This window comes from Piliocolobus tephrosceles, chromosome 9 (assembly GCF_002776525.5).
Source record: "Piliocolobus tephrosceles isolate RC106 chromosome 9, ASM277652v3, whole genome shotgun sequence".
Classification (NCBI taxonomy): Eukaryota; Metazoa; Chordata; class Mammalia; order Primates; family Cercopithecidae; genus Piliocolobus; species Piliocolobus tephrosceles.
The window spans coordinates 755,057-768,017 of NC_045442.1; the positions used below are offsets into that span (position 1 = coordinate 755,057).

General features: G+C 59.3%; 1 protein-coding gene across 1 annotated transcript in view; it reads right to left on the reverse strand.

The window, feature by feature from the left end:
• Positions 1 to 12,961, reverse strand: part of KNDC1 (kinase non-catalytic C-lobe domain containing 1) — a 57,679-nt gene that overhangs the window by 30,765 nt on the left and 13,953 nt on the right. Inside the window, exons 4-7 of the mRNA XM_023185843.2 lie at positions 5,055 to 5,201; positions 4,562 to 4,679; positions 2,554 to 3,269; positions 571 to 685 (exon numbers count right to left, since the gene is read on the reverse strand). Of these exons, the coding sequence (XP_023041611.2) occupies positions 571 to 685; positions 2,554 to 3,269; positions 4,562 to 4,679; positions 5,055 to 5,201 (1,096 nt within the window). The remainder of the gene's footprint in view (positions 1 to 570; positions 686 to 2,553; positions 3,270 to 4,561; positions 4,680 to 5,054; positions 5,202 to 12,961) is intronic.

The window sequence follows — 12,961 nt, forward strand, 5'->3', positions numbered from 1 at the left end:
AGTGGACGGACACTGGAGCCGGGTGTGTCTCCCACGGCCTCTCCCCCAGCCCTTTTAGATGCTGCCCTCATCACCCTCAGGATGTTTTACGTCACAGATGCACCATCTGTCTGCCCAGATGTCTGGCAGGGCTGGGCTCTGACGGGGCAGACCAGTGTAATGCTGAAGATTCCCTCCCCACTCCAAAGCCAACTGCTGCCTCCCTGGGGACAACATCACTGTGCTGAGAATGTGTGGGCGAGGGCCATGGCAAGGTCCCCGTTCCTCTTTAGGACAGGGTCACCGGTTTCAAGGCCCACCTTGCAGGCATCTGTCCCCACACCTCCCTTGGTGCTGCAACCCAGCAGGCACCTCCAAGGTGCTCCAGACGGAAGCCGCCTGCTCCGTCCACCAGAGACACCGTCCTGGCTGCCCCTGGGTTCCTTGGCCCAGGTGGGAGCCAATTACACATGGGACGGCGGGGGGATGGGACGGCAGGGGGACAGGACGGAGGGGCGATGGGACAGCAAGGGGATGGGACGGCAGGGGGACAGGACGGAGGGGCGATGGGATGGCGAGGGGATGCGTCACCTGGGTGCTCGGGGTGCATCTGTAGTGCGCGGAGGCAGGCCAGGCACAGGGCCCACAGCTCGTACTCCCGGAAGGGCCGGCCCAGCTGGGACAGGAGGTCCTGCAGAGACACCCACTGTGGACAGGAGAGCGGGGAAGTCAGTGTGGACACCGCTTGCCGGGGCCTGCTGCCTGCAGAGGCATGTCCGGGGAACAGGCCAGGGCGAGGCCCACTCCGCTCCACACCTGACAGAAGGGCTGGGGAGGTCTCTAAGTCAAATCCAGCATGTGGGGGGCGTGGGGAGACTGGGGCCCTTGGCCCTGTAGATGGAAATGTCCCATGGTGCAGCCACTGCAGACCACACTGCTGCTGTTCCTCAAAAAGCTCAATATATGCCTCCCCGGTGACAGCAGCTCCATGTGGCCACATTCCCCGAGGACCTGAGGGCAGGGCTCACGCATATGTGCACACCCATGTTCGCAGCAGCACGACTCGAAACAGCCAATGCGGGGAGCCCCCAGGCATCCACGGACGGATGCAGGGTCAGGGTGGACGGCGCTTGGCCTTGGGACGGGGAGCGTTCTCACGCAGGCTGCCCTGGGCAGGAACTGTGCAGACAGTGGGCTCAGTGAAGAGACCAGACACAAAGCACTGTCCATCCCACTTTCACGAGGTCCCTTGGACGGAGCTCATGGAGGTGGAGGGTGGGCTGGGGTGCAGGGGCCGGGCTGGGGGGTTGGGGTTTTGTGTGGGCTGGTGGGGACAGCTGTGCAACAGCGTGAACACACACGGTGCCGCTGAGCTGGGCTCTTGCAGAGGGTGAAAGTGGTGGCTTTTGTTGAGTGCATTTTCTCACACACACACACACCCTGACACCAGGCATGCGTTCAGCCTGGGAGGCCGCTCTCCACTCCAAGGCCCCATGGACAGCTGGGACCAAAGTCCACCCTCCGACAGGTGGCTCAGCCACCCTGTCCCTCCGTGTACCTTTCTGGAAGGTAGGCTGTTGTGCGTGGGATGGCGTGCTGCCAGGGAGAGCAGTGGGAGGGTGGTAGAGGGTGACGGGCACACGTGCTCAGGACATGCAGAAAAGCCCGAGCCACAGAACGGTCTGCTCTTGTCCTTCAGGTCAACAAGGCCTGGTGGGACAGGTGGCTTGAGGGCACCCCCGTTCCCGGGCCAGGCACCGCCTGGCAGACGGACTTGCGTGCGGGCCGCTGGCTTCAGGTGTCCGTGCCCTGAGTTGCTCACGGGGACACAGCTGGGGGGGGCTCACCGAGGAGCCAAGGAGGGCAATGCCCTTGGCCAGGCCTTGGCCCAAGCGTCTTCAGCTGGACAGAGGGGCTGACGGGCCAGGCCCCCCAGAACACTGGCTCCAGTAGCATCCCCCATCTCTCACGAGGAGCAGCTGACCAGGGGCAGCACTGGGCTGCGGAGGCCCCATCCTGCGCGGATGCCACGTCCGGGCAGCTGCTCCAGATCCCAGTGTCCCCGTGGAGGCCGCGGAGGTGGCCCAGCACCGACACCACCAAGCCCCACAGATGAGCAAGCTCAGCCCACAGCTTTGGTTTCTAACTTTTAAAACCAGCAGAACAGGAAGATGAGGAAGGCTGTGAGCATCAGGACTGGGGAGACACAGCCCCTGACACGACGTCATGGAGCCAGGGCTGCTGGCCTTGCTTCCCGGAAGAAAATTAACCCTCAGGACGGCCGTGCAGGGCTGTGCGAGGAGCCTGGGCCAGGCTGAGGAGGCGGCTGCCTTCTGGGTCATCCAGAGGCAAATGTCCACCCGAGAGGCCGTGCGTGGGTGGCGGCATCCCCAGCCACAGCCACAGCTTCCTTCAGAAACGGGGCAGCTCAACGAAAATGTCTTAATTATGGAGCGAGGGAGAAGGTTAATTCCCTGCGTTAAAGCGTTTGCGGCTGTGGAGAGGCCCAGCTCAGACTCACTGACCACCGACCCTCCGCCCACACACAAGACCCGGCAAAACCCGGCCACCCACCTGCTCTGCGGCTGCACCTTCCAGCTGCCTGGCTCCTTCCGGAATTCTCTCATCGTCCCCGGGAGTCTGGGCTTCACCGTCAGCATCTCGAGGGTTTGCAGGGCAGGCTGGGGGTCCGGCCTCTGCTGGCCCCGGACTCGGGTGTGAAGTCTCGGGCTGTCCTGGACTGCCGGGCACCCCAGGGCTCCTGTCCGCGCCGCGGCCTGCACAGGGAACCCCTCCCAGCTGGTGTTCCAGCTCCTGCTCTGGCCACAGCCTGCACTTGGGCTGAGCCTGGAAGCTAGAAAGGCCATTTTTCCTGTCCAGAAAGGCCTTCCTGGGGTCCGGAGGGAATAATTCCGACACGGGCAGCTGGCTTTTCCCGCGGGTCAGCAGCAGGCAGGGGGTGGCCTCCGGGCTGTCGGACAGCAGCCTGGGGAACGTCTGCACTTTCCGCAGGCGGCTTCTCCTGAGGGCGTCTCTGTCCAGGTCCCCGAGGGTGCGCTCGGCATCCAGGACGAGGCTGGCCAGCTCCTCCCGGCTGTGGCTCTCGCCATTCCTCACCGGGGTGGACAGCAGAGCCTTGGTGGGGGAGGCTCTGGGGCCCCGGCTGGCCTCAGACTCTGGGCCTTTGGGGGCCGGCAGAACCTCTGGGTCAGCACGGGGGTCCCCAGGTGGCCTCCTGGGCCCAGCGTTTCCTGGGACAGGCCTCTCCCGCCAGCTGCTCTCGCTGACATCTGGGCATAAGCAAGACGTGGTCACAGCTGGGCGCCCTCCTGCCCCTCTCCTCCCACCTCTCCCCTCCCCTCCCCTCCCCTCCCCTCCCCCATCACAGACCCCAGCACAGGCTCTCACGGCTGCTGGGCGCCCCTCCCCTCCCCTGACCACAGACCCCAGTGCAGGCTCTCACAGGAGGAGCTCCCGCCTTCCTCACCTGCCCCACTCATCACATCATCCTGGCTAACTAGAGGCTGGAGCTGCCTCTCCCCAGGCCAGGTGGGGCTTCCTGCTGGGGCTTCCTATGGGAGCCGAGGACTATCTAATTATCTCACCCAAAGGCACGTCGTTTTCCACGAGGATTACACACGTGAGTTCCCACAGGAAGAACCTGATGTGGCTACAGCCGTCAGTGGCCGCCTCCCACACACAGCATTGCTCTCTCTCTGCTGTGCGTGTCTCTGTTCTGCCTACTCCACAATGCACAAACTGCCTGCTCCACACTGCGCCCCTCCCGTAGCAGCACAAACCCTGAGCTGCAAACGTGCTCACTCAGCAGGGAGGGCCCTGCCGGCCACCGTGAGGCTCCTCGGGACTGTGCCCCCGGCCACCCTCCTGAGGCCCCACAGACATGGCCTCTGTTCAAAGGCGGCCTGAGAGACGCCAGAGTCCGCGTGAGCCATGAACACCCAAATGCTGCGGCCGCAGCTCTGTAACGCACCCGCCTGGCACCCGTGGTGGGGGCAGGTGAAAATCAGCTGTGAAACATCAACGCATCCATTTATGTAAATGCCCATGAGACTAACACCCATGTGCCTGGCACCAATGCCACGGACTTCTGAAGCTGACCCAGAGTCACCTCTGCCCGCATGGGTGTCTGCAAGGCTGGCACAATCAACACAATACACATAAGAGTGTGGAAATGGGTGTGTGCACAGGACCAGCATGTTCACGTGTTTGACCACGTATGAGACAGTGGACGTGGTAGGCATGACAGCGGGCATGTAATGCGTGCATTCTGGTGTGGGCGTGTGCAATGTGAATGGGCATGTCTGAATTTGCATGTGTGTGACTGTGAGCAAGTGTGAATATGTGTGTATGGGGCACATGTGATCTATTTGAACACTTGTGTGTGGCTGTGTGAGTACATGAGTGCGTGTGATCTGTATGAATGTGTGGGTGTGGGTGTGTGTGCATGGGTGTGTGTGCAGTGTGTCTGTGCATGGGTGTGCAGCATGTGCACGTGTGTATACATGGTATACAGGTATATGTGCACGCACAAGGATGCATGTGTGTGGGTTCAAGAGCTCACCCTGCAGTGCTCCGAAGGACTCGATGGAGAGGACCCTTCTCCCCACGGCAGAGAGGCTCCGGCACACGCGGCAGGAGGACGTGAGCTGCAGCTTCTCTTCACACAGTGCGATGATGCTCTGGGGACGTGAGTGCCTCAGACAGGAAGGCTCGGAGGAGGGGCCATCTCCCGTGGCCACCCACCCGACAGGGCCGGATCCTTTGAAGGTGACCTGGGGACAGTCCCCACAGCCTGCCTGCGCCTGTCTTGCCCATTTTCCAGTATGAAAAGGCAGCACATCCGGGTTGCAGAGAACCAGGAGGCTTGTCACAAGCAAGACCTTGCATACCCAAATGGACAATACAAAACCAAGTCCTCCTTTAAGCAAAAAGCCATTGGACTGTGGTCACGGAACCCAGGGGAGGCTGCCGGGCGCGTGTGGGGTGAGCACACGATGTCCGGGCCTGTGAGGTCAGGGTCACAACCTGGGGCGGCCCAGGGCAGCCTCGCTTACCTCAAGGTCCGGCCGGTCCCCGGGGTCCTCCGCCTGCATCCGGCTCAGCAACGCCTCGAGGTCTGGGCTCAGCCTGAGTTCCAGCGTGGGCTCTGCCACGTACTGGAGGGCGGCCTTCAGTGTGGCCCCCAGGGAGTAGATGTGCGCCTGTGGGCATGACGGGCCATCAGCTCTGGGGTCTGTGCCACCCCGACCGCGGCCACCGCTTTTCTGGGCCAGGAGCTCGAGTTTCAGGGATCGTGGAGATTCCCCTGAGGGGAAGCAGGACCCGCACCCATGCCGCCCACGCCCGTGCTGCTCGCACCCACACCACCCACGCTCTTGCCACCGGCGCCCACGCCACCCATGTCCACGCCACCCACGCCCTTGCCACCTGTGCCCACTGCCCACACCACTTGCACTCACGCCACCCACACCCTTGCCACCTGTGCCCACACTGCCCACGCCCACGCTGTCCGTGCCCGCACTGCTCGCACCCATGCCACCCATGCCCATGTCACCCACACCCACACCACCTGCACCCACGCCGCCTGCACCCACGCTGTCCGTGCCCACGCCGCCCGCACCCATGCCACCCACACATTTGGGCCCGGTCTGCTGGCTCATGGCCCTGCCCCTCCGGGCTTCCTGCCCACAGTAGCCTTGAGGGGCACAGACTCCTCCGGCTGCCGCGTCTCTCAAGGGTGGAGCCTTTCAGTGTTTAGGTCGAAAACTTCAAAACTTCAAAAACTGGATTTCAGTAGAAGGAAAGACGGGTTTTTCTTTTTGTTTGAAAGTCTGGGTTTTCCTCCCTCGCCTGAGGACGTGGGCTCTGCACAAGGTCTGCCCTGGACACGGCCGCACTGCAGGACCGGATGCTTCTTCCCAGGACGGCTGCATGTGGGGCTTCACCTTCCCCACAAGCAGCAGCAGAACCCAGAGCGGCTCAGGAACCTGCCCGGGGCCACGTCGCAGGTCACACATCTCACGTGTGGAGCTGGGACCTGACCCAGGGCCTGTTCTGCCCCCACACCTGTGCTCCCCTCCCAAGGGGAGTCTGGGGTCCCCAAGTGTCCCTCAGTGTCCACTCTAGTCCTGGCTGGCTGACTGGACACGCAACCGCATCCTGGGCTGGCTGACTGGACACACAACCGCGTCCTGGGCTGGCTGAGTGGACACGCACCTGTGTCCTGGACTGGCTGAGTGGACGTGCACCCGTGTCCTGGGCTGGCTGAGTGGACACGCACCTGTGTCCTGGGCTGGCTGAGTGGACATGCACCTGTGTCCTGGGCTGGCTGAGTGGACACACACCTGTGTCCTGGGCTGGCTGACTGGACATGCACCCGTGTCCTGGGCTGGCTGAGTGGACGTGCACCCGTGTCCTGGGCTGGCTGAGTGGACGTGCACCCGTGTCCTGGGCTGGCTGAGTGGACGTGCACCTGTGTCCTGGGCTGGCTGAGTGGACATGCATCCGTGTCCTGGGCTGCCCTGGCCCCAGGCATCTCCCTGGGTGGTCTCGAGATGACGTCACAGAACCCTGAGACCTGCTTCTCCACTCCGTCGTGAGGTCCAGGGTGACCAGGGAGCGTCCAGTCTTCACAGAAAGCCCTGAATCCCGGGGCCCCAGGCCAGCTGGTCATCCTGGCCGACTCCCCCTCTCTGTCAGGGTCTGTCTCAGGGTCAGGCTGCAGGGACCCAGCCAGATCCCAGGGCCCCTGACTCCACCTGAGCCCGGCTCCAACCACCATCACCAAGCTCATCCAATTCTGCCTCGAACTCCTTTTTCTCCTGAGATGTCTTATTTGAGCAAGACAGAAAGTGTCACAAAGAAACCATGAGCACGCAGCACCCCACACTTTCTTCTCTGGGGCATGAACGGCACCTCGCAGATGGCTCCACTTCCACAGTCTGGTGTGTGTGTGTGTGTGTGTGTGTGTGGACAGTCCTGGGGCTTCCCAGTCTAGACGTGGGCATACATGCAGACACATACGTGCACACCCAGCACACACAGGCAGCCGGACACGCATCTCTTCTCTCCCCCGAGCTGCACTCTGCCCTGCATCCTGGCTTTTTCACAACGTGAATCTCCTTCCAGATCAGGAACCCAGACTGACCTTCTCTGTCCCATGCCTGGCCCTGCCTCCCCGCAGGCCGATTTCTGCTTCTTCTCTATTCTCTCCCTCCTGCGCCCTGCCTGGTGCCCTGGGGCAGCCCACCTGGCACACCAGTCCCTGGCCACTGGCCATCCCCACAGACTCCCTGCTGTGCACGTGCCTCTGGTAGGGGACCTGGCACCTCCCTGTCCCCTCACGGCTCGCCTGGCACTGGCCACAACCACCACCTCTGCCTTTGCACCTTGGGCCAAGAGCCCCGATGGCTGCTCTGCTGCCAACTCCTGGCGTCTCCTGTGCCATCCTGGGGGGACCTGCCACACTCTCATGCCCGGGCCGGGATCCGCTTCCCTGGGGGACCTGTGACATGCGTGTTTGGGCACACAGGGTCCATCACTTCTGCGCTGATGCCGCTGTGGGTGCTTCTCATGTTCTGTTGTCATGACCGACGCTTCAGTGGGGGCTCTGTGTGGCGTCACTGGGGGCCCCGTGTGGCGTCAGTGGGGGCCCCGTGTGGCGTCGGTGAGGGCCCTGTGTGACGTCAGTGGAGGCCCTGTGTGACGTCGGTGGAGGCCCCGTGTGGCGTCAGTGGGGGCCCCGTGTGGCGTCGGTGGGGGCCCTGTGTGATGTCGGTGCAGCCACGTCAGGTGTGCGAACCCTCAATTCCAGGAAGGGTGATGCTGGGTCCCAGGTCACATATACTTACAATTCTGACAGCTGTGACAAACCCTCCTGATAAATGACCGACCGGTGTACTCACCAGCCGCAGCCCAGGCACAGTCTCTGCAGCTTTGCCAATCTGTTAGGGGACACTCACTAGTCGAGTTAATTTGCATTTTTGTAATTATGAATGAGACCAAGCATCTGTTCGTATCGACTCGTAGTTTTAATTTTTTCCTCTAAATCCCTAGGCAAGGACTGTGCTTTCTCCGCTGAGGTGGGGCTGCCGGGTGCCTGTGCACATCAGGGCTCGCCTCAGCCCGGTCGCCACACACGCTTGCTGCGTCTGTTGCTGGCTTCTGACGTTGTTTATGCATCTTCTCACATCCCAGAGCTCTACGCTCTAACGTGTGGAATCCGACTTGTTTGTGTTCAGCAGCTTTGTAGGAGGATGTTCTCCACCCCAATGCGACAGGGACAGCTTTCCTTTGTTTCTGCTAATATTTTTATAATTTTAAAATATCCAGACCTAATCTGTTTGCAGCCTCACTCTCTGGGGTGTGAACTTGGAGAGCACCCTCCGGCTGGCACCATGAGGAAGGACTCCTCCTGCCCCGACGCTGTCCTTGGAGCCTCAGATCTCCGGGTCTCTGCATGGCCGCAGGAGAGCGGCCCCTCGGAGCCCAGAGGACGCAGTCGGCCCTCAAGGTGCAGAGCCATACGGGGCCTGCCTTGCATCGCTGCAGGGAGCTCAGCATTTCTGCCTTCTGGAAGCTTCTGGCCTGAAGGATGGTGCGCCCTGAAGGAGGGAAACACACCTGTGTGCCACCTGCGGGGTTGGGAGATGGCAACACACGGAGAAACAGATTCCTGTGGGAAACTGTGCTGGAATCAGAAACTGCCGTATTTGACTAAGCCGCCAGGTTTCCGTGGGAAGACTGTGCTGGAATCTCAGAAACCGCAGTATTGAAGCTGCCGGCTAAGAGCAGCTGTTTGAGTGAGTTCCCTGGGGGTCATGTTGTCACGGAAGGCCCCTTTCAGGAAACAAGGACATCAGAGGCCCCAGGACAGCAGGATAAGGCTGGACCTCGGGCAGGCATCTGGCAGAGGAAGGGAGGGTGGGGCCTGCTCTCCAGGCCTGTGGGCCAGAGAACCTGGAGGCTGTCCTGGGAGCACCAAGTGGCCCTGCCTGGCTGGGCTTGGCTGTCAGTGGAGGGGAACAGGCCAGAGGGAGGCTGATCAGGCTTGAAATGATCACAACTTGGGCCACAGGGCGACGGGGAGCCGGGTCGAGGAGGTGGACGCTGCAGCTTCCTGCTCCAGGCCTCAGTGTGGTCTGAGCCTGTAGCTCCCACGGCGCCTGCACTCACGAGGGGCATCCTGGTGGCTCTCGCCTCACGTGGGGACAGGGCCTGGCCACTCGCGAGAAGCGGACGCAAAAACCCCCTGGAGACGCGACTCCTGAGCAAATGCACTCAAGCCAAATGGGTTTCGGTTCGGCACTGGTTAAAGTTTTTCTCAAAATTGAAAAGGCCCCTCTCTAGCGGGTAGGAAGTAGGTTCCACTCTGCTGAGTCTCACTTCAGGAAGCCCCTCGTCCGCTCTGCCGGAGATCCTTGGATCAGGGTCCGGGTCAGCCTGGGAGGCTCTTCGTGGCCCTGGGAAGCATTTCTGGTGGACTTGAGGTGACCGGTTCAAAGACCTGCTGGCTGCAGCAGTCAGCATGGTGGGTCCGTCGCAGCCCGGGCCTCAGGAAGGCACGATGAACACGCACCTGGGGGCTCCCCGGGCCGCCTGGGCCCAGACAGGGCCTCGCTGGCCAGGGCTCTGCAGACAAAGGGCTGCACAGATTTGGGACAGGAACCCACAGAAGGGGCTGGAGCATCCTGCCACACCAGGAAGTAGCTCAGAGCCCAGCGGAGCTGGGTGCCAAGGACCGGGGCGCCTTCTGAGCTTCAGTTGGCATCAGCAGAATGGACCAAATCCCATCAAAGACGTGTGAATCTTAAATTCATAAAACCATAAACCAAGCTCGCTGGTTAGCGTGGAGGATGCTGGATGCACTCGCTGCTTTGAAAATGGGTGGATGAAGAGAAGGAGTTGAGCCTCCCACCTCCCTGTCCGCAGGGACTGTCTGCTGCGGCTGGCTGGTGTCAATGAGGGTGGCTGTCCTGACAGTGGGAGCCCTGCTCACAAACTGAGGCAAGGACGACCGTGGCGGCTCCAAGGATTCGTGGCGGCCACTGACGGCTGTCGGGGAGCAGAGGCCACACGCCCCTGATGGGCCCTGGTAGGAACCTGAGTCCGACAGTACCCCTGACTATCCTGGACTTGGCCTCAGAGACAAACCACCAGGTTTTCTTCAACAAAAACCATAAGGAAGAGAGTCGGGGGTGTGAGATCATAAGAAACTCAGGAGGCATGGAGGCAGCCAGGTGTGTGGATCTCACTCAGATCCCGCAGGGAAATGGCTGGAAGAGCAAGATTTGGGCAGCAGAGGGGGGACCCGAACCCTCAGTCCACACCCACCCAGACTGGGAGTGGCTGTGAACGTTTCCAAGTGTGGCCGAGGCTTTGTGGTTACATGTTAAGAGGGGCCTGATCTTTTAGAGGTAAATCTGAGCCCAGTCAGTTGTGGGTCATTTCTGAGGTGGGGTGGAAAGTCTATTCCTTGAAACTTGCTGTAGTTTCGCTAATGTAGCTTCGCATGTGCTGTTCTTATTCTCTCTTTTCTGTATGTTTAAATGTTTCATTGTGAACATTAAAAAATAAAAAGTACCACCCACCGAAAGCCTTGTTCTCACCCAAAGACTGAGAATCAATCCAGTGCTGCAGACACGCACCATGCTACACACATGTGCCCATGACATGTAACACACTACACGCATGCATGCACACACCACATACATGCACACACCACACTGCACACACATGCATGCTACACACACACACCATGATACACTCTTGTGCCCATGACACATAACAGACTACATGTACGCACACACACACCACATACATGCACACACCACACTGCACACACATGCTACACACTGTACACACATGCACACACACACCACACTGCATACACATGCATGTGACACACACACACTGTGATACACTTGTGCATGTGACATGTAACACACTACATGCATGCACACACATGCACACTACACATACACCATGCTACACATGTGTGCCTGTGACACATACCACATGCATGCACGCACACCACATACATGCACACACCACATTGCACACACATGCACGCTACACACACACCATGCTACACGGGTACACGTGACACGTAACACACTGTATGCATGCACACACACCACACTGCACACACATGCACACTACACACCACACTGCACACACATGCAGGCTACACACACTCCATGCTACACACATGTGCCCGTGACACATAACACACTACATGCATGCATGCACACACTACACCACAAATATGCACACACTGTAGTTCACACACAGGCATGCTACACACACCATACAACACACATGTGTGTGCACCATGCAACACTCATGGCCACAACACACAACGTACTACATGCACGGACACACCATGTTACACACATGTGCCCATGATACACACCATACCACATGCATGTACACACCATGCAACACACATGCTCATGACACACACCATGCTATGTGCATGCACACACGTTACACACATGTGCCCATGATACACACCATACTACATGCATGCACACACAGCATACATGTACAAGATGCATACCACAGTACATACATGCACACCATCATACACACATGCGCATGAAACACACCACACAGCATACTGCATACATGTGTGCACAACCCACTCACATAGCATGCCATGCATGTGCACACGAGCACGACATACCACACTACATGCATGCACACACTATACTACATAGATGCACACAGACATACGCCACACCACATACATGTGCAAACACACTATATCATATTGCATGCATATGCACACACCTTGCACACAAACACACTGTACTACATACACATGCACATGACACACTATACTGTATACATGTGCACAGAGACACAGACACACAATTGGACATGCACATGGATACATTCTCTGCCAGGCAGCAGCTGCATGGGTCCCCAGCAGAAGAGGGTGAGCAGAGGTTGGCACATAGCTGGGTGATCTACTGGGGGCTGGGTCAGCTGCCACGCAGGGCAGCAGGGAATGTAGACTCAGATGGCAGAGGCTGCATCTGAATTCTGGCCCTGCCATGGCCTGGCCAGGCCAGCTAAGGCACGTCTGCACATTTCTGAGCTGTGCTCAGCTTGATTGACAGTGTTCCTTCAGAGTCGGCAGCAGCATTCTTGGCTGTGGCCAACGGCTTGAGGAGAATAAGCCCAGATGGTATCTCCCTCAGCCTGGACACAGGGGTGCTGAGCAGCACCAAGCACAGCCCAGATCTCCAGGGGATCTAATACCTGAAGACCCAGAGAACATTTAGCAACACTACATCAAGTTTCAAGGAACAGGAGCAGGGCCAGCCTCTGTGGGCTACGGGTCAGGGAGGATTCCATGAAGGAGATGTGAGTGAAGCTATGAGAAGACAAGAGAGGACACTCCAGGACAAAGGAGCAAGCTGGGCAAAGATGTGGAGGCAAAAGTGTGGACCAGAGGTTTGCAAACCTGGCTGAGCATCCAGAGAGCCAGGGCCCACTGCACGTATGCCTACCAGGCACTGCACACACAGAGGGCAGGAGACCAGCAATAACCACTCCTGAGATCATGCTCTCAACAGTGATTCTCTCAGCCTTGAGAATACAACTTAGCCCCGTAGCTCATGGAAAGCCAGGGTATTCATTCCTTCCCTCCATTCCCCTTTGTTTCCATCCAGGCACCTGGAATCCATCCGTCCACCCATCTATCCACTTATCCATTCATATGTGCGCCCATTCCCCATCCCCCATCCTTCCATCCACTTATCTATCCATCCACCCATCTAACTACATCTCCACCCATCTATCAACCCATCCTCCATACATCCACCCACCCATCCATCCTCCATCAATGCACCCACCCATCATCCATCCACAAATCTACCCATCCATCCTCCTGTTCATCCACATCCACCCATCCATCCATCCACCCACCTACCTACCTGTCCACCCACCTGTC